This window comes from Corvus moneduloides, chromosome 7 (assembly GCF_009650955.1).
Source record: "Corvus moneduloides isolate bCorMon1 chromosome 7, bCorMon1.pri, whole genome shotgun sequence".
NCBI lineage: Eukaryota > Metazoa > Chordata > Aves > Passeriformes > Corvidae > Corvus > Corvus moneduloides.
Window position 1 is genome coordinate 14,558,391 of NC_045482.1, and position 27,830 is coordinate 14,586,220.

Genomic DNA, 27,830 nt, shown 5'->3' on the forward strand with positions numbered 1-27,830 from the left:
TCACCTGTATATGTTACAAGTCTGGATGTCTGTGTAGTGAAAGCCCTCTTGGAGAGATGGGCAGTTATCCATGAACTTCAACATCCTGCTTCTCAAGTCATTCCTCAGACTGCTGAAGCTGCTGTGCTCCTGGGAGTGCAAAGGCAAATCCAAACATGGATAAACAAGATGTCAAGTGGCAGTTCTAGGTGACTACATCTTGCTAGATGCTACTGATGCTAGCAACATGACAGTGAATAGCCACTAGTATGTGCAGAAAGGTCAGTTTAGCAGGAATAAATGCGACTGGGTCTTAATTTATAGCACCAGTGCTGTGAGCAGTGCTCCTTTCTGTTCCAGAGAGAGCAGAACTGCACTTGCTAGGACAACTAGCAACTCTGCATGCAGGTAAAAAAATAAACTCAGTGATATACCTGGATTGCTACAGCAGTCATATGTCCTCAATCTTCTCAGATGTTGACATCATAACTGGATTTTTCTTGTACAGCCTTGAGCGGGCAGGTGGGTTTTTTTTGCTTTTTATTTACTAAGATGATAAACTGTTTCAATGCTGTCTCTGACTCTTGTATCTAGCACAGAAAGATTTGCTATAGAAAAATACTTGCTGCTTTGCATCAATGTGCAATACAGTTTTTGCAGGTGCTTGAGTGCAGTTGTATAGACACTAGAGTATTGCTGCTACTGTGCAATGTCCAACAGGTTAATTAAAAAAAAACCAGAAACACTAACCCACAACAAACCAAACAACACTTTAGTATCCTTCCTAATTTTAGCTTTTTTTTTCCTACCCCCATACTAATTCTCAGTTTCTTTCCTCCTTCTTAATACTTCTCATTGGTCTCCCAAGTCAACTTTCTTTCAGTCCATCTTGTTCCCAGATTCCTTACCTGTGACTTCTTTCCCTCTACCACTTGTAAGGACACAAGAGTGCACTGCTTTTAGCAACTGGCCCCAGAATTTGTCTTAGCTAAGTGAAGCCCAGAATTGGATATCAGTGGAAAAAATAGCTGCATTATCCTATGCAGATGGAATGTATCTGGAAACTTGTGTGGTGATCTATGTAGCTTCTACTGGACAGGGAAACTGTGAATTGTGCATAAGGCTTATAACATGCATGAACTAATTTTTTTATGAATATTGGAGGGACATATTCCAGCATTGAGCCTACTCCTGGGCCAATTTTCAACTCCTTAGTCTTACGTGTGAGTATTGAGATATTTCACATCTTGGCAACTTCTCCCCTCTGAGTAAAACCCTTCCAGGGAATGAGTCTAGAAAGAAAAAACACAGATCTATTCTGGCCTGAAGTACTCAGAAATAACCTATCATGAAGCAAATATGCCTTAATGTTTGGCTCAAACACATGGTGGTGTCTCTACAATGGGATGTGTCAGGTTGCCTCTGCAGTAGTGTAGTCATCAACTTTAAGCCTGTCATGACATAAGAGCATTGACTAGGGCATGGGAGATGTGGTTTTCAGCTCTGTACTGAATGTCCTTGTGATGTTTAGTACAGCATGTAGAGCCTGAGTGGTTTTAGAAGACTGGTGAAGTGCTTTTATATATATAAAATAATAGACATGTTATTAAACTAAGAATTGATACCATTAACTCCTCCCCTCCCACACTTGAGTACTAATCAACCATTTATTTGGGTGAGAATCCAAATTTACTTACCTACCTCTTTGAGAGACCAAACCTCATTAGGTGAACTTGGTGAGTAGTAAAACTACTCCTCTCCTCTGCAGAGGTCCCTGGAGAAGTTCCTTAGGCCAGAGCTGTCAAAATGGGATGTGGTGCTCTGATTCTAATGAGAGCAGTAACATACATGGAGACAATATGGAAAACTTAACTGCTGTGATGAAACAACACCTAGTGGAGTCATTGAAGCCCACCCAATGCTGGAAGTCAGAAGAGACTCCCCCTTCAGGAAGTATTGATGGCCTGTGTAGTTGGGACATTCATAGATCATCCAGCAGCTGGTTTCCACCTTGTCAGCAGTTGAGGTGGGCATGCAGGTCTGACGGGTCTGTGGTGGTGTCACAGGAGCAGCCCTCAAAGAAAGACATCTGCAATAAAACAAAAGTTTTATTCCAGTCCCAATCACACTGGAAAGTATTTGAAAGCTGACTTGGTTTTGCCTGGGTTGTACAAAGCAATCCAAAGACTGCAAGGGTCTATAGGGACTCTTCTACTGAGCCCTAAGACTAGCTCATATCCATTTTCTACAGGATGTGCAGACCATTACTGCTGTCTTCCTTTCTCTAGTATTAGAGAATGGTGGATGTCCCTTTGGGACTCTGGAAGTGGGAAGCAACTTTTATCATTATTTCATGCTGAAAGTATCCTGTTAGCAGCCTTTTGACAAGTTTTGGGAGCATTTGGAGAAAGTGAAAAACCCCATTTGCTCTTTGATAGCTCTGTGGATGACTTCTTTTTATCACACATTCATTCAACTTTGTGCCCATCTCCTGCACCCAGTCCTGGGTTCCTATAAATCTTCTGTAATGTAGAACAAAGAAAGGGATAATCCCCGTACATCTGAATTGTGCTGGAGCTTTCACATGTCTTAAAGATACTGTAACAAAACAAGACTTCTCTGTCCAACCCAAGTTAGCCCACTGAGCAATTTAGGTCTGCTGGGCTGCTATATCTTAGCAGCAGTAAAATCCAGTTAGAAATACTTAAATTCAGTGGTATTGTTTGGTGATATTTCTTAGATTTTTTTGAAATAGGTTATTTCAAACTTATTTTCCTGACATCTTAAAAGTCTAAGATGATACGAACTTAAGGTCTCTCTCAGCAGTTGAAAAGCTAAAAGGGAAATTAGCCGGACAGAAAACACAACCAAAATATTTTTTATGTGTAACTGTTTTAGTATTTGAAATCTTTCAAGTACACAATAGGCTTTCTTTGGTAAATTTATCAGCGAGATAATAAAACAACCACTTGAGGTTCCCCCTCTGCTAATTTGTTGGTAGACCATCTAAAGATGTGTATAAATGTACTTGCCTACAAGAAGCTGGATATCCATGTTAGGCTGTTTGTGCCATTCACTCAGCTGTTCTCATCTTTGCTATTTTTGCTAGGGTGTAACTGTGACATCTTTTCTCTCCTGCTTGCCTTCCTTTTCTCACCTTCCACATCCACCTTTGAACTAACCTTCACAAAATACATTCATGTGCAGTGCATTTTCATGTTTCTTGCTCATACTGTGTGAAGGAATTTTGGGTCATTTTGTCTTACTGGCTTCTTGTTCAGCCAAAATGCTACTTGTTTTGGGCTCTCTTGCATATGTCTTTCACTATGAGTCTTGTATGGTGATTTCATGAAACTGCAAAACTTCAGGGACAAATATTTAGCTATTCTGTTTTTACACAGCTCTAGTTGTGCTTCTAATGGGTGTTGTAAATGGTATCACTATTGTCAGCCTCTCTCTTGGAGGTGCTTCCTCAGCCAGGAAATTGCACCCTTTAACACTGAAAGCAGACTGAGGGAAGAGTGTGATTTGAGTCTTGTTTCTGAACACCTGTATGCTTTCTTTGTATCAAAAATAACTTCTTTCTGATGATTAATGCTAAGCAAATTGAATTCACTTACAGAACAACTCCAATGTGCAGGCCTGTGCTTGCATTTCTCAAAGATCTTTGTCAGGCTCAGAACTCTTACACTTTTTTTTGTTCTCTCTGTGATCATGCTTGCCATGGGGAGCAGGTTTGTGTTTTGGATCCCACATGGTCCTTCACAGATCAATATTTTGGGCACTGGACTTGGTAATGAAGTTTGGAACTTGAGAGACCTTGAACTTGAGTAGGGCAGGTACATGTAAAGTCCTTATTGTAACAAAAGTAGAGCAGCCATCACAGGTCAGATGGGCCATCTGTCAAGCAACTTCCATGAGTAGGCACTGAGGGAAGGGTAGATATGAAGCAAATATACATAATATCTCATTCAAACTTCAGGACCTCAAGCTTTTTTTTGCTCAAGAGGTTTTCTGAGCAGGAGGTTTTGTCTCTTTTTATAAAAACTCTCAGTGGATTTGTCTTCCCAGTACTCATCCAACTTCTTGGATCCTGCTCCTAGGACCCTATGCCACAGATGAACACGGCACTGCACGAAGGGCTGTGGGTTGATCTGAAACTCTGGAGCCAGGATATCTTGTTATACAAATGGTATCCATGGTCTGAGGAGTGTGGTTATTTCCATCTGTTGCAGCTGCCCTCAGCCAGTACGCTGTTATGACAGCTGCTTTTACATGGAGATTGACTGCTTTTGCACCTCAGAAAAATTTGAGCATAGGAGTAATCTGAAAATAGCAGTGTTTTTGTAGAGAAATATAGCCTGCATGCCAGCAGCTCTAGTGCCTGCTACCAACCATAAAGCAAGCTGCAGGAGCCTAGAAGACTTGTTGGTGAAAACTTGGATGCTCTGTGGCTTTCCAGTGTCCCTCTACTTTAGCACCATTTCTTAATGTCTGCTTGATATTCCCTGAACATTTGCAAACAAAAGCAAGTGCAGCCTCTCAGTGGTTCTTAAAAACTAGGAACTGCCACCATCCCTGACTCAGGTGGAAACCTTTGGAGAAGTTTAACTACCCCTAAGCTCTAGGATGCAATGGAATCTAGAATCCAGACACCCTACCTATCACCCTGATCTCTGAATAGTTATTTCTGTTCGTTCTTGCCTTTTACCAGAGGAATGCCAGCATATAATCTACACATCACTACAGAGCCAAGGTTCTCAATTGCACAAATTGAACCAGGTACATTGTTGCAGTAAGTGGGCACGTGTTAATTGCTGTCTGGGGAACTGGTCTGTTCTTTCTTTATTTATTCCTGCTGAAGACAAATGAAATACTTTGATTTCCTGTTCTAAGCAGACAAGCAGATACTGTACCTGAATTGCTGTGTTATTTTGCAAATCTGAGTTAGCTAAGCATGCTAACACACATATTCCTTACACAGTGCAGTTCCCATAAATGCATGATATTAGGTGTTTGTGAACAAGAGGAAACACGCTTTTTCACACCTCTGCCCTGAGAGCCAAGTTGTTCATGCTCCATTTCTCTCTGGCTGAAGCATGGTGTTCTTATGTACACCAAACATTTGTAGTAGCTGTACAGCCTACATGCAGTAAAGGACAGGCAGGAGAGCAGAGATAGTGTCCCATGTACAAAAGAGAGGACAAGAAGGGCAAAGAATAGTTCTATTTTCCTCTCCAGTGTTGTCAGGGAAAGGCTGGTGAGGATCACTAACAGGCTGTTATTGAGGGGTCATGTGAGTGTGAAATAATGGCTAAATGAAGTCTCGGACGTTAGCAAGGAGAGATGTGAGTTTTAAGCAGTCCACCTCACTGCTGTAAAAGTTGCTTGGTTTTATTCAAGGACTCCATTATCAGAATGTTAGCTAGGCAAAATAAAATCAAAGCCTACCATTTCAAGCCAAGATGAAGGGATTTAAAATTAAATATATACTAGATAAGGTTGCAGAGTGTCCTAGTAGTTCTGTGCTCTCTCTACTGCTTTCTCTTTCCAAAAGTCTCCAGAACTTTGCTGAAAAAAAGTAGTATCCCTGGTAAGTATAGGGCTGGAATCTATTCCTAGATTGAAAACTTGTAAAAATAGAGAACTGAGATGAAAGAATCAGATCTTTCCCTTCACTTACCAGGGTATGGTTAGTGTATACTTACCAGCAACATGCAGTTGGACCTTAAACACTTACTTAACTTGCCATGTTCAAACTTATCATGAATCACTGGATAACGGTGAATATATTTTAAAACTATTCCTCCTCTCCCCTGAAAATGTGAAATAAATCAGATTTCCCTCAGGACTGCACAACTTTAATCTGTTAGTAGTACTGAAGAAAGATTTGTTTGAACCAGGGTTTTGGAATGCATTCACTGTTTATTTTGTATGAGAGCAGTAATTCAGTGTGAGTCAGCCAGCCTCTGCAAAGAGACAATTTTTGGCATTTACTGCACCACAGTCAAGAATTCTTCTCTATTCCCTAAGTTTCAATAAATACTGTCTGCCCTGAACTTAGGTATTTCATACAAGATACAAGAGCCACCTAAGGCATTGAGGGAGCAGATCTCAGGGAGATGGACATAGTCTGGGACAAATATCAGCAAGAGCCAACATTTGACCTTGGGGCTTTTCTTTTTTATACAGCTGAATGTTAGGGGAAACAGAATTCTGCAGTAGCAAATAGCAAAAATGAAAAAAAGACAGAAGTTTAACTGGTTCTGACGTTACTAAACAAGACAGACACACAGGAAAAGGAGTATTGCCAGCTTCTATGTGTATTTCTGAGAAATTGTGTTCTATTTTGGAGATGGGATTGCAAAAAGATTCACTCTTTTGAAACTAACAGAAAAGGTTTAATTCTTACCCATAGGGAAGAGCTCAGGTGTGCCAACAAATGGGTATGATCACGTATGTGATAGCAAATAAATGGAAGATGCTTTATGACTTGAAGAAATGGGATTTATAAGGACTCTGTATTAAGACAATAGGAGCAAATGTATTTGTGCGATTTGGGGATGATGTGTGGCACTTATGTCCAGGCCTGAATAATGAATTTCAGAATTATGCTATTAAAAGACATTTACCATGTTACTCCATATGCTCCCATTATACACTGGTGTGCAGGCAATTGCCATGTGGGAAACTGCTGAGCTTTTTGAGTGTGGGGATGTGGAGTGTTCCTGCTGCTTTGGCTTATACTGTAAAGTATATCTGAATAACAAGAGAAGTACCTTGGCAAGCATTAATCCTTTGCCTGATTTTAACCAACACAGCTTTTATGTTAGGAAAACCGTACCCATTGCAAATCTGATTTAACATGTTCAAGTATCACTGTATCATAACACAGTATGGTCATAAGCAAGTTGTGTACATCAGCCCACAGCAGACGTTTATATCAGCTAGCCCTGCCAGCCCTTCCCTGGGTGATGTAAACATATTCTTTACCTAGGAACAGTCACTCCACTTTCTTTTAGTATCTTCAAGTTATGAAAAGGCCCTGGAAATAGCTTTGATATGAAACAGATTATTCCCTTCATTTTCAATGAAACTTTGCATCGCCTTACTGAACTTTGCCTGTCTCTCAAGTCGCTTGGAGAGACTGTGTAACTATATTCTTAAAGGATAAACTATATGCACTTTCTTAAACTGTGATGTGCTGCTAAGCAGAACTCCCTTGTAGTATTACGTGGCAAGACCTGATGGAATTGAAGAGACAGAACCAGTTCTGGAAGTCAGGATCATTCTTCTTTTTTAAAAGGTAATGATGTTCTGAGTAACTGGGCTCTCATAAATAATCTAGCAGCCTTTTTTTGCCTTAAAGGAGTTGCATTGTTTCACAGAGGGCTGCAGGTCGAGGTGGTCACTGCTATATTCACAGCAGTGGCCCAGAAGCTCTTGCCTTCATTAAAAAATGATCTGCAAAATACATATTTGCAAAGAGTCATAGTCCACCCTGGTGTCTGTGTCAGAGCAGGGGACTGGCACAGTGGGGTTTCCACTTCTCTTTCCCATTTCTGAAAATTTGCTGGGATGAAAGTTGAGAGCTGTGAGCAGACATTGTGTTTGCTTTTATATACCATAGTCCTAATGGCCCATCTGCAAAAACTAACACAAAAGAGACCATTCTAAGCTGTGGGGATTTAACATGTTTTGTCTTTATTGTAGTTATGATGTTAATTGTATTTACCATGGGGGACTCATTTTTTCTGTGTTTTGTGTTGCATTTTTTGATGCTGTGTGCGAGTTATCGTGTAACTGTGGGGTAGAATACACTTTGAGCTGCTGTTAACTGTTTCATGTGGTCCATCTGAGCCAATGTGAGATAGGTACAAGCATGTGTATGAGTATATAACAATGGTTCTTTACAGAACCTCCTTTGCCTGAAAGCTCTCAAACTCAGCAGACCTGAGCAGCTTGTGGTATAGGTCTGTTCCTCTCCTTCCACATCCTGTATTGATTACCTCTTGCCCAAGTTTGTCCTATGGCAAACTTTCCTTCTGTGACAGCAGATGAACTTTGCTTCAATTTCAATACTTTGTCACAAGCTTTATCCTGGAGACAGGAAAAGACTCCATCTCACGTGGTGTTGTTAGCCTTTGCCTACTAATCCTTTCTATTGTGTACAGTTTTTAACACAGATGTGTAAAGAGGAAGTAGTGATTAAAAGTCTCAGTCTCTTCCTGGTGTGTGATTAATTGCTGCATCCCGGAAGACTATACAGATTGAAATCAAGTGGTTCTTACTAGATATTTATCAGTGTATCTGAATTACTGACTAACACCGTTAATCAGTTTGGGTCACTTGGTTCAGTTTTTTCCCTTTGAAAGTCTTGTTTTAAAAATTCAAAGGGAGCATATGCCATTAAACTCAAGTTGCTCTCTATCTGGAACCCAGAAGGATTGTTGTGTAATGCTAAAGCAGAGTGCTTTAACACTAAAGCACAGAGAGTAGGCTAGAGAAAACTGTATTCCTCCATTTTGGAACTTTTCCTCTGTTTTTTTCCCATTTGGTGCAGGCGTGTAACAAACCTTGACTTGTTCTGTTCTGATTATCATTTTCTTGCACCTAAATCTTAGACTTTTAAAAACTGCTTCATGGAATATGCAAAGCTCGTTATAAAAATTACGTATATCACTAGTAGGTGAGGCTTCAGATCAAAACAAACTACTGCACTTCAAAACTACATTTTTAATCATGTATTTGGAGGGACTCATTCAAGCATGTGAAGACCTTGTCAACATGATCCATTAGTAACTTGGCACACAGATGAACACCTTCGTAGATCTAATTTACTTAAAAGAGCTCTATTTTCAACTACATAGTCTCCACCTCCAGTGGAACAAAGAAGTGTTTGTGGCTGTAAGCAGGGAGGGCAGGGCAAAGTTTGGGAGACTTAGTGGAGCACAGCTTTGCTTACAAGGTTTCAGGCCAAAGAAAAGGGCTTTCAGTGCTGGTGCAAGAAAGGAAAGAGACAAGAGTGTCTTCTGGGGAAATGGATGGGGGGAATATGAAACCTCTCCCTTCACAGGCTTCTAACACAAACCACTTCACTGATGTTATTTTTAACTGTATCCATATTAAATGACAGGTGCCAATGTGCACTCACCATTTCCAAGCAGGTTAGACACCCTTCTGTCCTCTTTAGTATATTCAGCCCTTTTCTCCCAGACTGTGTTACCTCAGACCACCCGCCTTCATCCTGTTGGGTTTGTCATGATGTTTGCTTGCCTGTTGTATTTGACTTGATGTATTGCTGCTGTTACTGCAAATGCACTGCTCAGGGCTTGATATTTGTCTGCTGGCAAGTCCCCATGAAGGCTAGCCCTGGATGCCTTTGGCAACCACAGCACACACTTGCTTCACTTAAATGGATGATGTGTTAGCATTGGCAGTGGAAATACCTGTGTGGAAGTACCTGGCAGATTACCTCCATAACAGCCTGTGTGGGCTAGTTTCTGTTTTGAGGACCTCTGAGTGCTCTTCCAACCATGACTGCCCTTGTGAAGCCAGCACCTTTAACAGTGTTTTAGAGAGATGGAGTAAAATGGATTTTCTCATGGCTTTGGTAATTGCTGTTGCTGCCAGCTGCCTCTCAAAGATATATAGTCCTGTGGACTTACATTCATTCCAACCTGACAAAATTGGTGCTTTTCAGAACAGATTGGTTATATCTTTGTCCAACAGATAAACCTGTGGGAGAAAAGATATTTTGCCATTCTGTGATGGATGCTAAATGTTTCCACATGACATTTGTCTAGGAAAAAGCTCTTTACCATAATGAGTGAGAATTCTCAGGACTAGTTAGAGAATCAGTAGTGGCATGTCTTAAGTCAATAGTACTATAGCAGAAATTAGGGGAAAATTTATGCTTGCTTGCATGGGCAGTGCTCTAGTAACTCTGGCTGTGGTGTAAAGACTGACTCACAAACTTGTGTAGAGCAATCTAAGAAGTTAGAATCTCTGTCCAGCAGACAGTATGTCTGTGCCTCAGCTGCTGTGTTGTCCAGTCAAGAGCGTCAGCTGAAACCATCTGATTTCACTGTCATAAACTGGGTTATGAATTGCAGCAGCAAGTTCTGCTGCTGGACTGAGCCTCTGGGGTACAATTTTCCTCTTAAATTACCAAAGGAAAAGTAGATAATGCCCTGTTCAGTTCCCCACTTGCCCCTTTACCATGATGCCAGATATCTAGGAAGAACAGAGCCAGAATGGCCTCTTACCTTTCCCACTATGGGTAGTATTGCAGTGCAATGGTAGGCACCAAATGTATGCATATGGTGCACATATGATCAGAAGTCTCTTCTGGGTCCTGTAGAACAAATTCATGACTCTGCATCACATCTGAGCTCTGAACTCTGTCCATTGCTTTCTGCATAGCTGAAGAAAGAGTTTGAAGTTGTTCTGACTAATTGATCTGGTTACTGAAAGAGCTTTTTTTTTCATTTGGGAGACAATATAGCTCAGGAAAGAAGTAATTTCCAATCAAGGTAGCAGGAAGGCTATGATTCACCAATCCTGTGGTGCACACACAAGCACCTTTCAGGTCTCTTAATTCTGGTTGTCTGAACATGTGAGCAGCAAACCATCTGAGCTGCTGGGCTTGATTTTTGTGTGCAGACAATCAGATGCCAGCCAGCCAACAGGGGAGGGAGTAGCAAAAGGGCAGGTACTTGCACTCTGAGAAGAAAACACTGGGTTTAAGCTTATTAGCATAATAAGTAAGTAATAATATAGTAAGTATAACATACTATAGTAAGATTTCTGTTGCTTACTCCTCTTAACTCCACCAGTTTTATCTATAAAGCCAGCCAAAGAAAAGTGAAGACCATGGCAGTACTTTAACAGCAAAGACAGCACTGGAATAACAAGGCTAACCACCTATTTGTTAGTCTTACTGTTTATTTTATTACAGGTCAGTGAACAAAAAACAGTCATGAGATGTTAATCTCTGTAGCTGTTTAATCTTAACCACCCCCTCACCATTGTTCTCTCAAGGGTTCAGCAGCAATATCCCCTCCTCCCCTCTTGTAATGACCTCATTTCAAAATACAATTTCTCTCTGGTTTGGCTTTTAAGGGGTCAGATTGATGCTGTTTGAGTTGGGATAAAATTTGCTCAGGTCCTGTCACTGGCTGCTGCCTATGTTTCTACTGAATTTGTTTGCAAGAATCAAAGACTCACCAGTTAATTTGTAATTTGTGAATGTATTGAGCTGTGATTAGTGACAGCCCATCTAGGGAATGGGGAGCGCTGTTAGGCAGCACAGCATGGACATAAAAGAGGTAAACCATTAGAGACCTACAAATGGGGATAGGAAGATAGACTTCAGTGCTATGTTGGCACTGCAGGGAGATGCTCTTTCTTTAGCTGAGCCCTTTACCAAAATAAGAAACCAGGATGGTTAAAGGGGAGAGCTGAGAGACACAGCCCGCATCATGCTGCCCAATGCTGGATCATGTATGGGAGTTGCAAAACACTGTGGAAAAGGGAAAGTGTGTATTCCCTGCCTCTGAAGTGCTGCATCCACTCATTGTCTCTGTAAAATGGGCATGGTGCATTGAGGAGCGGTAGGGATACACTGGGAAAATGTAAGCTCTCGACATACTGGCAGGGGGAGGAAGCAGGAGAGAAGTGGCTAAGGGAAGAGGAATGGATGTCTTAGATGCAACATATGAAGGTGGAAAGGAAGGAATGGCTGTGAAGATTTAAAAACAAACAAACAAAACCTCAACCAAAACACAAGTTGCAAATGTATTACCAAAGCTAATGTAGAAGACATCAGTTAGCTCACCTACAACTAAGTGAGGTACATGAAGTCTTAGATCTTTGCTATGTCTTTGCTTCATTTGCTTTCCTCACTTTTGAGTTTGTTCCAGGCTTCCTTGGAGAGATTCCTTGTTTTGCTTCTGTAGCTCCCTGCAGGATGCAAATGTTAATAAGCGCAAGCACAGCAGGCAGGGCTGAATCCATCAGGAGGGATGGGGAGTGCACGACAGATCAGCTTGCCTCCTGCTGTGTCACATGTGAGGCACGCTGAACTCAGGGCTGTGGGGGAGCCCCCTTACTCTAGATCCGCAAATCCAGCCCTGCTGCTGGAATGTTGTCTTAGCTCTGTTGCTTAGTGGAGCAGTGGTAAACAAAAGGCTTTAGTGAATAATGGACAAATAGAAAGGCAGAACCTATTTCATGAACATGTTAGGCTAATCTGACATTACTAGGCTCTTTATGGAGTCAGGTTTTTTGCTAATTTCTTTAAAATAGGCTTGCCTTTTTTTTTTTTTTTTTTTTTAAACCTAAAAGTGATGGTAGTAAATGCTTTGGGTTTTTTTTTCAAGAATATTAGCCAGAAGAATGCTTTCCATGTGTATATTACTGGAGTCGACTTTCCAGCTCACCAGTGACACCTCCTGCCAATGTCGTGCCATCCAATTTAGAATTGACACTTCAGTGTTACTATGAAACATCTCGTGCTAAAGAGAGCTGAGAAGGGTAGACAAGATGGACATTCCGTGATAGTGTTGCAAAAACTCTTTTACTGGCCTGTGTGAATTCTCCAGACCTACTTCGTCACCCTGTTGCTTTCTTCTGGTCAGTGTGTCCAGTTGCTTGTGGTCCTTTTTAGCTCTCCTTGCTGAACGAGGGCCTTGCTTTAGATGTGCTTTTGGTGTCTGGTACTTGACGCCTTTGGGGGGGAGAGAGAGCCTCGTATCATCTTGGGCTTACTGAGTGCCACCAGGCTGGTTTACAGACCTACTGCATGGGCTCACTTGCAACACATGGTTGCAGGTAAGAGGTTCTGGCTTCAAATTCTTTAATGCTCCTGAACTTACTCTCATTATTGCTGCACTTGGAAAAGAAACAGGCAAGCTGTAGGTGGCTCTCACTGGCCAGTAGCAAAACTGACCTTTGCAAAACTTCTAGTATTAGTCCAAGCTTAAAAGCAAGCAAATGATTGACAGACATAAAGGCTGATTCTATTGGAAACATGTAATCTTTCCTCTACTTGAGGAAAATGCACCTTTTGTCATGAATTTCAGTAGCCTGAGCTAGACGCCATTTTTAGGCTACAATGACTAAACACCTCTACATCCCTCCCTATCCCCTCCCAAGAGAATAGGCCAAGGTTTACATCATCCTTTCCATGTGCAGCTGTTGGTGCTCAGCAGGCTGCAACTTGGTGGCTCTGCTGAGCCAGGTCCTGCTGCCTGGTGTTCCCTTGCCCCGGCCTTGTAGGAGTTGGGGTGAAATGTGCTTACTTTGCTTCCGGGCATGCTCTGCAGCTTCAGGGGCAGTCAGCATGGCAAATGGATGCAGGGAAATCTTGAAAGGTTGAATCCAGTGGTCCTGAAAGGACAACAATTCATAGACTCATATACCTGCAGAAACTACGTGCTAAGACAATGGGCACACTCTTCTGGTCAGCAGAAGCTAAGATAACTGTTGCTGTTGCGCACAGGGACGGCAAAAAACGACATAAATTCAGGTCAGAGAAGATGGTCGAAGCCCACCCTTTTAATGCCAAAACCCATCTTTTTATAGCATGGATCACAAAAGAAAAATTACATGTCTGGCCCATTGGCTAGCCACCAACAAAAGTGAGTGGCTGAGCGGTATAACCACCCATTTCAAAATATTTTCTTCAGTGAACCAAAACAAGACCTTGCAGGTGCAAGATAGAGAGTTAGTTTGCAGAAGTCTTTCACTGTTTCTCAGCTAAAACATGGGAAAGAAAAACTTCACAAATGGTTCAGCAGCTGGAAAATTCCTCTGTTCCTGCTTTTTAGCATCCACAGACAACTGCTTCAGCAGTCCTGGTGGATAAATGAGCACCATTTATAATGCCCATCTGAACTGCCATGAGGGTGTGACCTGGGCTCCCTAAGTATCTATACATCTTGATAAAGCTAGCACGTGATTTTCAAGGAGATTTAAGCCAAGGCTTCAAAACTGAAAAGGGGTAACAGGCATCTCCATCAGTTTACTTCAGTGGGAAAAAAACCCCACAGAGATTGAATTTTCAGATGGGCTGGATTCTAGCTCTTTGAGTCTAGGACTCTTAAGGAAGCATAAGCTGAGTTCCAAGAGTTATTGTCAATTTAAAACGTAGATGTAACCTCTTAAATGAATTAGGACTTTGCAAAATAAAGTATCCTTAGTTTCCCAGCTCATCAAAGCATTTCCATTCCTTTCTCATAGAGTGGAAATGATCTTTAGCCCATGATTAAAATGAAGCAGTGTTGATGGCTGAAACAGAAACTGAAGAGCCTGATAACAATGGCTTATCTCCTTCTTCAGAAAATTTTGTAACTTTGCTACCTTGTGAACATTAAGGAAATATCTCTGAGTCCACAAGGGGCAAGATCTAGCAAGTGGACAGTAACATGAGCTGAGCAGAAATACTGTTTGTGTTCTTTCTTTGTCTCTGCTTGTGTAACACCAGAATATAAATCAAAGCTTAAAAAACCCCACCTCTCCTCCTCCCAAAGGAATAAACCCACCAAAACCCAAATGCAAACTCAAACACTCCACCACGGGCAACAGCATGAGTAGCTAGCTGGAAACCTTTCAAGAAAACATTGCTCCTCTGCAGTGTATGGTGAGCACTCAAAACAGAGATTTCTAAAAACATCCTGGGTTGGAAATTCATCCAGAAAAGTATTCCTGTCCATAAGAAGCAAGACTGTAAGAATATACAGTGTAACATTCACAGCAAAAGGAGGGACAGTTGATTCACCCACTTATCCCAGGAGCAAAGAGGAAGATCCCTCCTTCTAAATAACATATTGTGAATTGCCCCTACATCACGACTAGTGACATTTCTAGTTCTTGACGTGGAAGAATTCAACTAAGAGAGGTTACAGCCAAGGCTATTCTGGTGCATGTAACTGTGAGCTGGAATGAGCTCTAGCACTTTCTGGACACTGGGTGTCAGTCTGTCATTAATATTACAGCTAAGCATGTCTGAGATTAGGAAAAAAAGTAAAATAAAGTGCACCAGAAACACTGTGAATTACATGTGAATCATCTGTTACAGTCTGACTACAATTTCACATCAACTTTTAATAGTTGCTTAGGAAATGTCAATAAATTATATGTTACTGAAAAAACAATCTATATATTCCAGATGCTTTTTCATTATGGAGCTGGGTCATACAGAACACTTTCTTGTGCCTTGAGTCATGAATTAAAGATTCTAATACCTCTCCTACTTTTTAAAGGGCAATTAGATGACTAAAGTGATACTGCTAGAGAAACTTGCTTTGAACAGAGGCAAGGCCCTTGTGAAGCAGGCAGTATCTCCCCAGCCCTGCACAGCCTTTTTCCCCACTCCACACTAGTGGTAATTAGAACATAGTGGTGGGAATGCATCTCTGTAAACCATTGTGGCAAAGGTTCAGGAGCTAGGTTACATCTCAGTGTGGATGTCAGTAATTGGACTGCCCTCTTCTTGCCTCTCCCTGGTACACTGTGTACAAAGGCAGAGGAGGAGGTGGTAAATAGTTTGGCTTTTTGCTCTAAGAGAATGTTGGAACTCATTTGCTATTACTAATGGGGTAAAAAGCTAATTACTTCAGTTTAAAATGTAACATATGTTTTAAAGGCACAGATATTACAGGATAACTTCATTTTTACAGATGTGCAGAAAAAACTAGTTGCTCACTTTTGCAGAGCTCTGCCAGTGTGTTGCTGAGGGCTTCATTCTGTAAATCTCAAAGATCTCTTCTACAGAAATGTTGTTCTGTGAAGACAGGTTAGAAGAGAGGTTCAGCTCTCAGAAGTAGTATTCTTTCAAGTGAATGAATGAAATCAAGCTCATATCCCCTTCTCTAAAACAGCTCTCACATGAGCTCCTGGTACTGTTTCATATTGCTAGTACAGATCCATTGATCTGGTCCTGAAACTTGCTTGCCATTTTGCGCTTGGCAGAGACAAGTTAAGTAACGTGTACACGTGCACAGGACCACCTACTGAAACTGCGTGTTTTGTTTTCTAAGGCTGAGCAAAACTTCATGGCTGCTTAATAAAAATGAGATGAATTTGTAATATTTGCACTGTCTGTATACTGTCCTTTCAATGAACAAAAACATTCTAGGTATGAGGAGTGTTTCTATTCTATCTGCCATAGGATAAAAGATACTGCCATCTTTCTTGTCCTCTTACCATTAGTATTCCAGCATATGAAGATAATATCATAGCTTCTCTCTCAATTCGATTGGGATATGTGTATTGGTTGCGAGCTGCAAAATTCCTGTATGGTGTTTTGAACAAGAAGATTGTTAGCCTGGTATTATAAATACAAAAAGTAGTCCTGAGCTCAATTCACTGCTGCTTTTACTCCATCTTCACACTGGTGTAACCCACTGCAACAGCAAGATCTTGGCTTTGCAATACTCACAATTTCTCTCTTGTCAGTGGAGTCTGAGCATCGGAGTCACTTAACCACATCAAAGCAACACTGAGGGCTAAGTTGTAATGGACCTAGAAAGACAGAAGAACCTTATGTGGTTTGATCGACTGTAATTGCTTGACTGAAGACAGAGAGACTACAGTAATGTAGGGAAACATGAGCTGTAACTACACTGGGTACCTCATATGTTGTAAGATACTCGAGGAGGTCTGAGGTATTTTAAACACACACAGAACAACTCTTTTCTTATGCACAAACAGCTTTGGTCTGTGAAGAATAACCTCTGGTTAGTTGACTTAACTGTATCAAATGCTTTCTGCAAATGAGCTTTTCCTTGCTAAAAAATAAACAAAATCTTTAATTATCTTGGATACACTACACCAGGATGCTATTCACAGCCAATTTCTTTAGGTATTCTTTTCCATAATGGCCTTTTATTGACCACTTTAGGGACAGGTTATTTAGCTGTACCAAGCAGCCACCTTTCAGAGTTAGCAGTAGCCCTGCAGTTAAAGAGGATAGGAATTAGAAGTCTGGTGATTACCATGTCATCTAGAAAGGTGGAGTGCCTTTGTCCTCTTGGATCAAATCTGTTTTCTCGTAGTCTGATGCCAACATAATCTCTCCTTAAAGCAAGGAAACAACTCTGAATTACATCTGTTTCTAAGCAAACCAGTGCATAGGAAATGTAATAGATGACTCTAAAGCCAGTGCAAGACTGAGGCTAAATTTACTACGATTCAGGGCTAGGAATCTGCTGCAGGATCTCTCACAAACAGTTCCCAAGTAGGAAAATTGTTAGTTGTTTGCATCTCTGCTAATCTTACCTTCTCTCAAACCCCACTGCTATCTTCTCCAAAGGCTTCAAAATAGGGGAAGAAGTGCAAATATGAAACAATTACTTAAAGTCTGGGGATAGACTTTAAGTCTGAACAGAAGAATTTCACTGTACAGTCCAGAGAATGAAAGAGATCCTTCACTGGTGCTTGTCCTTCTCATTCAGGGGAGGCCTGATTCTGTAACCTTTCCTCAGACGAAGTACTACTGATCCATGCAAGCATTCCTAGGGCAGATGGACACAGGACTTGTGTGGAATAGAGGGAATACTGCTTACATCCCCTAGGAGTTGTCTGCTGGGCAATCCTGCACTGAAGAGCATGAGATGCTGCTGCATGAGCTAGGAGACCTCTTACAGACAGCAGCTGCCCTGGATGCATTGCAAGGGATGAACTCTGCACTACACTGGTTGCTCTCACTGAGCAAGCTCTGGGCTGTCACATCTCTACTGTCCCCTGTGCAGTCAGGTCTCCCACTGCAGCCTGAATGTAACAAAATGAAGAGCATGTCAAATGAAGTTTGTTCATGCTTTCCAGCAAGAGAAAACTAAGGTTTGAGAGTTGTCATCCACTTACATTTTACAACCCTTTGCAATGAAAACAAGTGCAATCTCAAGTGCAGTGAAAGCAATTGTGGGCAGCTACTACTTACAGGAGTTTTTCAATCTCTTTCTTCAGGAGTTTTTTTTCCATATTCTATTTTTCATTGTAACATAAACTCAATGGATCTAGGAGAGAGAAAAGTGCATCCTACAAAGTATCTCTGTCAGTGATTCTCTTAATCACAAGTAAAGAGAGTGGGACACTTGGAGACCACCTACAAAAATATAACCAAAACCCAACGTAGGATTAAAATAGGAACTGAGAAAAATTTAATCAAGAAATAAGACAACATGCACAGTAATGAAAGTGAGGGTAAGGAGTTTGGTAGTGGGAAATGGACAGAATGAGCCCATTTAAGATGAGCATCAGCCTTGAGCATCAGCTTGCAGCTCGCTTGCTTCCCCATCAGTGATGTATATTCTCTCATATAATGCCATCTTTTGACCTGCTGCCACTTCCAAGTTTCTTAGCAATGGCTTCCTCTCCCTACTCTGTGTCTATTAATCAGATCTATGGGGTAGAAAGAGGGGATGGACTGGGAAGAAGACAGGATGTAAGAGATGGAGTTACAGCAAAGAGAGAAGCCAGCACTTGGTCCACCAACTTATTGTAACATCAAAGTGCATGCTCTGCTCCACGATACATACAGCTGTTAATGAATATTGTCCCCTTTTCTCTCTCTCATAAATGTACAGAAGAAATCATGCTCTACCTGTGTGAACTCTTGCCATATGCTCCAGGATCTGGGTTTGGAGCCTCTCTGACTTCAGGTATTTCTGAAGAGGAATTCCCTCTTGATGTTGCTGTTCCTTTCTTGCCTCTGCCTCTCAGTTTGTGTGCCAGGGAAATTAGGCTTTGGCTTCATGCAGGACAGCTGCTTTCTCATGTTGCTTAGAAACAATGCTGGTGAGAGAAATTAAAAGAAAAAAAAGCAAATCAAAACCACCACAGAGAAGAGGTTAAACTTTCAGCTTGTGTTATCAGTTTCAAGTTGGATGATCCTAATACACTCCTAGGCATTGAGTTTCACTGCTGAGTGGCTGGTTGGAAACATAGCAGACTTGCTAACAAGGGAGGCAGAGACTATTCACTGGGTTTTCTGATGGATCTAATTACTTGTAAATGAAGCTACCAACTTCTACTACTGTTTCAGCATTCTACCAAATGGAACAATGAAAAACTAGACCTGATACCTCCCAAGAGCCCATCTAGGGTTCCACTTGCAGTGTTTGTGGCATATAGCAAGGATCCCGGCTACTTGTTCTTTCTTCAGTGTTATGTTTTTGCTTACAGTATTGGGAGAAATTCTAACAGTCAAGAAATCCCAACATGCTGTTCTAAACCCCACTGTTGTCTTTTCAAGGGATGCAGGGCACATCTTTCATGGGATTGCAGATGGTTGCCAATCTATCATGATGGCTAGCAAGTCAGTGAGAGGCTATGGGATTTTGTAGATTAGGAAGGTTTGCAGGCTGTATTTCTGAATGAATGAGCCATCCCCCTCCTTAGAAATGTACTTCTGTTATTAAATGATTTCCTAGTGAAACAGGAATCGGTTTATGAGACATGATCATAATGTTGCCTCTCTTTGTGATGGCCTAAGAAAACGTAAAAGGAAATGTATTATCATGAGACATAGATGTTCTGCAGGAAGAAATCTACTAGGCATTTACAGAATTTGTGCTGTGCTTTCTCTTCCTTATTTCATTTGCCTTTCTCATTTATTTTATGGCAAAAGGAGCACCAAACTTAGTACTTCCCCACCTTTCAATCCAGCTGAGGAGCTTCTGATCAAGTTGGATTTGATTTCTGAAAGCATCCTCCTTGCAGGCATCATGGCAAACATGTCTGCAGTAGAGCTGCTGCTTGTTTGCTCTGAGAAACACAGATCTACTGCCTGCCAGGTGGAACTCCACCAGTTACACCCACCCAGGGCTTATCTGTTGATATGGCCAGGCAAGAGGGAAAAGTGACCTTCACAAAGTGAACATAGCCATGCCAGGACTGACCCAAAGTCCTGCCAACCCCTCTCCTGTTGTGTGGAAAAAATGATACCCTGATGAAGAAAGGGACTTTACTGAAATCAGTCTGGTCCCTAGTCCTTGGGTGAGCTGACCCCTGCCATTTTCCCCAAAGCAAGAAATGCTTCTGTATCACTACAAGGCAGGGGAGGCCGCTGTGTTTGTGCTCTTCCCTGGTAGAGATAAATAACATTCACTAGTGGATGCCTGGGGAAGAGATGGGAGAACTGTGCCAGCAACCATCAAACTTTCTTAGTGTATTTCTCAGTTCTCCAATTCAGGACCTTCTTGAGTAAAAAGAGTTGCCTTGGCAGTTAATAGCTCTTGCTTGTTTTTAACTTCTACAAATTTGTTCAATCACTTTCTGAATAAGTGATGTTGAAATTTTGAGTAATGACATCTCCAATATCTCCTGGCAAAGATTTCCACTGTTTAAATAGAGCTGTGTGGAAAAGGGTCTCTGGTTCTAAGAAGCCAATTTTTAAATTTAATTTGCTGACCAGTATGCTCAATAAACTTAGTAGAGAAAATTTAGGCCCCCAAAGTGTGGAATTTGTCACACATGGAACATAGAATATGTCTTAGAGGATACTTACATCTTTTTCCCCCACCCATAGCACATTTAATGACAGTCTGTTTCCCTAGAGCAAGAACTAAAGCAACAGGCAGGTCTGTGTGCCTGCAGAATTGTTACCTACTGCAAGTCTGATTTTCAGGGCAGGTATGGAGGGTGTTTTTTCAATCTGCTATTTAATTAGGTTGGAATGAATAAATATATTTAATAATTGCCATTATTTAATGCTCATCAGCTAATGTATTAACAAATACCTCATAAAATAGGAGTATGATTTAGGACTCCTGCAAAGGACTACCTTTGCCTATGGCAGCAGGTATGATGTTCAGGTGTTAGAAAGATAAATTACTTGTCAGTAGAATTGCCTTGCTGAAGTTTAAAGCTTGAGATGTTTCAATAATCTCAGCTCCAAAGAGACGTTAATGAAGTTTGGGGAGAAGCCTGTACTAGTGATAATGGAAGCAAAGAATGCAGAATTTACAAGCCACAAGGACATTTGGCAGAACTCCTAAGATAAGGGAGAAACTAACAAAGCCAACTCGGCAACTGTGCTAAGTCAGTCCCAAGTAGCTAGAAGGTAATTCTGGCAAGGAGAGATTGTGACCCGCAACTTATGAAACTCACCAACTCAAAAGAAGAGAGACTAAACACATAGACTGTAACAGTAGATAGAATACTAATTAATCAGAGAACTATGTAACTTGTAGCCAATGAATATTAATGCCTTTGTTTACTAAACTGTATGAATAGCAATCGTTTTTGATAGTCATTGTGCTGGCTTAGTGGATTTGACACTCAGCACTCCTTTCTATGCAGAGCTATACAAAAATCAAATACCTCACCTCTCTGTGGGGATCGGACTCTTGCACAGCAGGTAAAAGAACCCATTTTCGGACAACAGACATGTTTTCAGCAGCTTTGGCAGCCTTGGGACCTCCACTGTAAATTGATTTTCAAAATATTTGGCTGCTTCTCCTGTATGTGTCGTTTCCTTAAAATATTTAACATCACCATACCAGCACACATAATGTCAGCTTCTTGAGGGCAAATTCAAGGATATCTGGAAAACAATGCATTAACTTGGACTGAAGTGTAAAGTACATAAGAAGAAAAGTAATTCATTGGAATGGTCACATTTAACTTTCTTTCTCACGGGTGAAAACGGCAAACCCTAATTTTTGGGTGAGATACGTCCTTCAGAAGAACCCTCGGCCTTCTCTGGGGCATTCCAGGAGCGGTTTAGCTCTGTGCGGCCGGGGCAGGTGGCGGCAGCAGCGCCTCCAAGTTGGGCTCTACCAGCCAGAAGGGCAGCGGGGCCGCGGCGGCCGTGAAGGCGCTTTTCGGGGCCGCGGCGGCCGTGAAGGCGCTTTTCGGGGCCGCGGCGGCCGTGAAGGCGCTTTTCGGGGCCGCGGCGGCCGTGAAGGCGCTTTTCGGGGCCGCGGCGGCCGTGAAGGCGCTTTTCGGGGCCGCGTTCCCCGCGAGGCGGGGGAGCTGACCCGTCCTCCCCAACCCCGGCGCCGGCGTACAGAAGTGGCCGCTCCCCGCCGCCGTCCCGCGGGGCGGAGCGAGGGGCGGGCCGTCTGCCGAGCCGCGGCATTCGAAAGTCGCTTTGCTGGCACGGCTTCCGCTTCCTCTTCTTCTTCTTCTTCCTTTTCTTCGTCTTCCTCCTCCTCCTCGGCCTCCTCCGCCGCTGCGGGGGTCCGCGCGGGGCTGTGCCGGGCCGCGGCGCCGCTTCTCGGGGCAAGTGCAAGCCTTGGCCGGTAAGGGCTTGCGGAAGGGAAATACGGGGACTGACCCTGCTCGGTGTCGCTCTCTTCAGCGATGGCAGCGCGGGAGGCCGCCGAAATGTCCTTCTTCAGTCTGAGCGGCGTGAGAGAGCGGATGCGGGAGAAGAAAAAGGGTGCCTTGAGGACTGCGAAGTTGAATGCCTCGCTTGCATCAAAAATCAAAACGAAAATCATCAGTGAGTGTATTTTGCGTTGCGGTGTGTACAGGGGCTGGCTGCCATGTCAGCTTATAACTGGGCCTTTGGCCGTGGCATCAGGAGTGGGCAGCAGTCCCTTACCAGAGCTCATGTGCTGCTTCTCAGCCGCTTCTCTGCGCGGGAGTTCCTAGTGCATTCAGTGCCCTGCAGATGAGTGCCAAGTGCCACTCAAGGTGCCCAAAGGTGTCTGAAGAATTTTAGAGTATATGCAATCCTGTGCAGAAGCTGGCCCAACTGACTTGTTTTAATGGGGGAAATAATGCAAAGATAGAACAGGAGATAATTTGTACTACCTTGAAAAGCACAGATATTTCCATTACTTTTATTTAATTGTTTTGAAATTAGGAAACAGGGTAGAGGAAAATAGGTTTTTCTCCGATTTTTTGGATGGTGATGAGGACTTACCTGTAGGTAACTTGTTCAAAGCAAGAATCATTTCTTTTTAAACTCAGCACTTGAACCATGCCATCATTCATTAGGAATTGAAGCTTGGTGCCCAAGCATGACCCACTGAGAGTGGAGAGGGTGTCTGAAGTGTTGCATGTTATTACGGAAAATTTTTTCCTGCAGTTTTCTCTGGAGACTTCTATTGCTGGAAGGAAGAATACTGCTGATTTTGTGAGAGGGCTTTTGAGTTGGAGAACTGAATCTGAGGAAGGCTGGTCTGGGAAGAGAAAGAATTATGACGAGGGGAGAAGTATGGATGAGACCTTGGATGCTGATGGTGTGTGATACTGCTCTGTCTCTCACAGACAACTCCTCCACTATGAAAGTCTCCCTAAAGCAGAACAATAAAGCATTGGCTCTGGCCCTCAATGCGGAGAAAGCCAACGCACAGCGGCTCACCCAGGAGAAGATCATCTTACAGAAGGAGGTGAAGCAGTGCCACTTCCAGAACGCTGTGCTGCGGCACAGGCTTTCCTTCCTGGTATGGCACTAACAGTGTGGCTGGCATGGGGAGGGGTGCTAGGCAAGGTGTGCAGCACTAGCATCTCAACTGTGGGAGGATTGAGCTGTTGTTGAATGTCTGAATTCTTGACATATAGAAAAGGTCACCATTCATTTGCTTATTTTTGTTTCCAAGCTGTGTTCTCCCCAGAACAAGCCTTGCTCTGGCTACTAGTATCCTTGTTGGAATAGATGTTTTGATTGAATGTCTTTATGGCTTCTCTCTCTTTATTACCTCAATACAGAATAATATGTTGAAAAAAATGGACAATCTTATGGCTGCAGTTAAGACGGCTGAGCTGCTTGAGGTAAACCATGGGAAAAAGGAGCACACTGTTCTGGGAAGGGGGCTGTGTTTTTCTGTGTCTTTTGCTTTGTGTTGCCTGCTCACTTCAGTGTTGAACGCTTCACCTGTTATTCTTTGGTTGCTTGAGTTGTGCTGGCTATGTCCTTATTTTTAGTTTGGTGTTAAGGATTTCCAGGGTAACTTTTTCTGTAGGAAGAGCTACAGTTTTAAACTGTTTTCCTCTGGATTATTGGCTATATTTTCCAGTAGGCTCTTCTGTTCTGACAGGTTGTGACTTCTTTTCAATTTGTTTTTTAAAGTATTGCCATGGCAACTTGGGATAGGGAACAGGACACTTTCCCTGTGTCTTGTCTTGTGGGTGGATGGGAAAATATTCCTGCTTCCTAGTCTCAGATTATCTGAACTAGTTTAACTTCATTCTTAGGCCGTGGAGACACAATCTAATTCTGCTGCAATTTATTCCATAATTTATTCCTTAATGTGAGAGGGTTGCTGGCAGTACTTTACATACTTTCCAGAGAAACTGAGCTTCTGCTGTTTCTGTGCAGGAGGCTGCATGAGGGATTTCAAGAACTTTAAATCATTCCTCTATTTCTCTTCTTTCCAGTTCCATACAAATCCTGCATCCATGTCCAGTGGCCAGAAGAGCAGCATGACTGAAGATAGCTGGGCCGATGATATTGCAGATGGTCAGCTTCTGAGGTGGGCTTTAAAATGATACCACCAAGCTTGTCCTGAATTTCTATATGCTAAACTTCTTGTGTTTTATGTGTGTGCCCAGCTGCCAGTTTTACATGAGCTCTCTACTCTGAACCACCACTGCGTGATCCTTTCCTTTATTCTGCCTTCTTATTGCCACTCCTTGTCCTAATGCTGAATCTGTGCAAAAAGTGGTCTTTTTAACTTCCTTTCTTTGAGACTGTGTTACTTTTAGGCAATTTTCTCTTTGTAGCTGGGGAGCACGGCAAGATTTGCTTGAGTGAGTGAGTGCCATAGCTGGCTACTTTGATGTTTGTGACATAAAAATGCTTAGTAGTCACTTGCTTGTATGATGTAAGCTTGCATTCTGGAAAGATGGTCAGAGCAGCATCTCTTAAAGTATATTTGAAGTCCTGTTTCTCCTTTGTCCAGTCTCCCCTTTGAAGACAGGCCAGTCCTTGGAGCTGCCCACACATGGCCTGTAGTTAGTCTGCTGGATTCTGGGGCCTGTGAAACATAATCCATTGCTATTATTCCTTCTCACCAGGGTTACACAGATACCGATGAGAGTGCCCATTTCCAAGCTACGTGATGCAGAACAGCAAGGTGGCAGCTCCACAGCAGTACTCACATCCTCAGGACAATTTCAGAGACCTGCTTCTAATGCAGGAGAACTTCAGAGATCTGCTTCTAATGAGCCCCTGAAAATTGTACCCAGTGCCTCCAAAGATACTTTGCCACTGCAGCACAACGAGAAGCCTCAGTTCCATCAGGAAGAGAATGACAAGAAGGTGACTGAAGCAATGGCAACAGAGGAGGCTTTTCCTGACTCTTGCATCTTTGGAGGTAAATTTGCATCTTTTGCTGTTCTTCTGGTAGGACTTTTTGTCTGTACTCAGAAATGCATGAGTGCCATGGCTCTAGTTAGCTCTCAACCACAACTCCAGCAGCTCCCAATGACTGGTAGGAACTACATGCTCCACTGGGGCTGTTATTGCTGGAGTTATGTATACTCCAGAATCAGTGTCTTCAGAGGGATATGTGGCACATTTGCAGTACTTCAAGCTTGTAAATCAGGCTTCTTGAGTAATAGGTACTGAGCTTACATAAGATTTTCAGAGATGTGCAAAGTTGCAGAATCTGACTAGGTGCACAACTGTTTCTTGTGGATTTGCCATATAAATTGTAACTCTTATACAGATCATGAGTGTTCCTAAGTATTACAGCTGGTTAAGGGATCTTGCTTTGAGCTGCCCTTTTGTTCAGAGGGAAGCCAGCTGAACAACTCTGGTACACAGTAAGTTTGGGGAGTCCCTGTAGAGACAAAATCATGCTTTTTCTATGCTCTGGATTTGTGACAGTGTATGGAACAAGGCTTTTAGTGGTATGGGGAAAGATGGCGTTTACCTGCTTCATTTCTCAGCCTTAGAAAAGAAATTTTTCTTTCCAACAGAGGTCTTGTGCACTACTGAACAAAATCTCGACAATTTGCCAGCACTTGCCTGGGAAGGTCATACTCTTTCATATGAGGCTGATGAGATGGCAAAAGATTTGTTTGATCATCTGTCAAAAGGGCATGTTACTCAGAGGAGAAAGCGTTCCACCCTGTTTGCTACAAGCACTCCATCTTCTGGTCTGGATATCTTCCCACATGGCAGTTCCACTCAGGCAGCAGGGGGTAGTACTGCACAGGACAACAGCAGCTCCAGCAAGAACAACACACAGCAGCAGCTGAGATCTCCCAGTCCCCCGGCTTCACCTACTCAAACTGCTGTTATTTCTCATAGAAACTCTGTGGGTAAAGAGACTTTCTGTGAGCAGCTACAGACAAAAGAAATGGGGTGTGGTGTTGAAACAGACCCCAGCTATAGCCAAGTCCCTGAGTTTGTTCCTGTAAAGGTTAAAAGCAAAGGTAGTTGTAAAACTGGAGAGAGAAAGACTGTTAAAAAAGCAAGAACAGGAAAAAAGAAAACAACTGCAATTAAAAACAATGCAGAAAGTAGTCCTGATAGATCTCAAGGTGAAGAATGTGCTCAAAATGCAAAGCTTCTTCAACCAAAAGTTGCAAGTGAGACTGAAGTCTGTGAGATGGGGCAGAAGGCGTGTGTGGGGACTTTTGGCAGGAAGAATAGAGACTGTAGTGTGGAGCACCATTCCCACTGTCCTGATGGAGTCCAAAACTTTGGAAGTACATATGTGGTGAATCCAGCACAGCTGCAGAGTCTTGAAAGTGTTGACTTAATGCAACAGGTTAAGAAGGGACCTATCTTTGAGATGCAAAGTATGGAGAGCTTGCTCAAACCCCCAGCTCATACCTTCTCAAGTCATGAAGGTCCCTCAGGTGATTCCAGTCTACAAAATTCTACACAATTCTCAAGTGTGAGCAGAAAGAGCATCAGACAGAAAGCCAACAGAAAAACTAGGGTAATTGGGCAAAGAGATGATTCTGATGAGGAGTATCTGCCAAACTGTGTGATAATACCAGAGGCCAAAGTTGAAGAACGGCCTAAAAGAAGCCAAACAAGCAGGAAGACTGTCAGGGAAAGCAATTGTGATCAGAGAAATGAAGTTGATATTTTTAGTCCCTGTATAGATGTTCAAGGAGTAGCTAATGAGAGCACAAAGGATTTGCCAGGTAATCTTAAACCACGCAGGAAAACTTATATTGTCCATCCTTTGGATCTCGCAGGAAACTTGGGTTGTTTCCAGACAGAATTTGAAGGGGATGAAAATGTGCCTCCCAGGTCTGTTCCTGGGAGCAAAGGCAGCAAAATCCCCAGAGCTGCTAAGAGCAATCAAAAGAGCAATAAAAAACAGACAGGCGGCCTTAAAGAAAAAGGGCAAGGTGAAGTTGACAACAACATGAATGCTTTGAAAAAAGAAGCCTCTTGCAAACCCAAGTCTCCGAGGAAGAGGAGTAACTCTCCACCACCAGAGATCGATTCCCTGGCCAGAAAAAGTCATGGTGCCAAGGTTCTCATTGGAAGTTCCACAGAACTTGCATCCAAGCAAACAGTCCTGCTGGGGAAGTTTTCCTGCATTACACATCTGCTGTCTGAGCCAGATGCTTTCCTGGAGGAGCAGCTACCTGAGACATCACTTGCAGATAGTCTTACTGACCTTTCACACAGTCTTGAATCCTCCTATGTGACCAGTTCTGCAGTTCTGCCTGTCAGCTCCAGACTTACAGAAGTACCAGTTTCCAAGAGCTTAAGTACTGAGGGCAACAGAATGCCAGCAAAATCCCCTGTTTGGTCAAAAAACTCCCTGATATTTGAAGAAAAGACTGCAGAGAAAACACCCGGGGAAAGGAACCAAGTCCAGTCAAGTTCTTGGAGGTCACCTTCACAGGAACCTGGTAGGTGGTAAGCTGGGGAAAGTACTTGTGTTTCGAGAGGAGGGCAAAAAATCCATGGAGCAAGC

The 27,830-nt window shown here is 42.6% G+C and overlaps 4 protein-coding genes across 4 annotated transcripts in view; 1 reads left to right on the forward strand and 3 right to left on the reverse strand.

The window, feature by feature from the left end:
• Positions 1 to 10,336, reverse strand: LOC116446581 (gamma-crystallin B-like). Its single transcript, XM_032114665.1, is given in 4 exon segments — positions 1 to 129; positions 1,787 to 1,923; positions 1,926 to 2,068; positions 10,248 to 10,336. Coding segments are annotated over 3 exon segments (354 nt in total). The 5' UTR covers positions 2,014 to 2,068; positions 10,248 to 10,336.
• On the reverse strand, positions 6,001 to 9,225 carry LOC116446582 (gamma-crystallin D-like). The gene is given in 5 exon segments (XM_032114666.1): positions 6,001 to 6,035; positions 6,038 to 6,195; positions 7,224 to 7,311; positions 7,314 to 7,426; positions 9,206 to 9,225. Coding segments are annotated over 5 exon segments (414 nt in total).
• C7H2orf80 (chromosome 7 C2orf80 homolog) lies at positions 10,277 to 22,277 on the reverse strand. The gene is made up of 11 exons (XM_032114169.1): positions 21,312 to 22,277; positions 18,587 to 18,777; positions 17,924 to 18,088; positions 16,980 to 17,061; positions 16,424 to 16,506; positions 16,189 to 16,276; positions 15,689 to 15,766; positions 13,284 to 13,371; positions 12,591 to 12,709; positions 11,819 to 11,943; positions 10,277 to 10,404 (listed from the first exon to the last, which is right to left on the reverse strand). The coding sequence occupies exons 3-10, from the start codon at positions 17,962 to 17,964 to the stop codon at positions 11,857 to 11,859; spliced, it is 666 nt and encodes a 221-aa protein (XP_031970060.1). The 5' UTR covers positions 17,965 to 18,088; positions 18,587 to 18,777; positions 21,312 to 22,277; the 3' UTR covers positions 10,277 to 10,404; positions 11,819 to 11,856.
• The window catches only part of LOC116446403, a 9,465-nt gene continuing 3,905 nt past the window's right edge, over positions 22,271 to 27,830 (forward strand). The window contains exons 1-6 of the mRNA XM_032114170.1: positions 22,271 to 22,432; positions 23,206 to 23,381; positions 23,647 to 23,709; positions 24,316 to 24,410; positions 24,955 to 25,253; positions 25,861 to 27,765. Coding sequence (XP_031970061.1) covers positions 22,291 to 22,432; positions 23,206 to 23,381; positions 23,647 to 23,709; positions 24,316 to 24,410; positions 24,955 to 25,253; positions 25,861 to 27,765 — 2,680 coding nt within the window. The 5' untranslated portion in view covers positions 22,271 to 22,290. The remainder of the gene's footprint in view (positions 22,433 to 23,205; positions 23,382 to 23,646; positions 23,710 to 24,315; positions 24,411 to 24,954; positions 25,254 to 25,860; positions 27,766 to 27,830) is intronic.

Bases quoted from the DNA above. Each gene is read 5' to 3' on its own strand.
- C7H2orf80 (XM_032114169.1), bottom strand. From the start codon at position 17,964: ATGGAAAAAAAACTCCTGAAGAAAGAGATTGAAAAACTCCT. The intron at 15,767-16,188 runs GTAAGAGGACAA...CTGTCTTCACAG, and splicing joins CATATGCTGGAATACTAATG to AACAACATTTCTGTAGAAGA. The intron at 13,372-15,688 runs GTGAGCAACTAG...TTGTCCTTTCAG, and splicing joins ACTGGCAGAGCTCTGCAAAA to GACCACTGGATTCAACCTTT.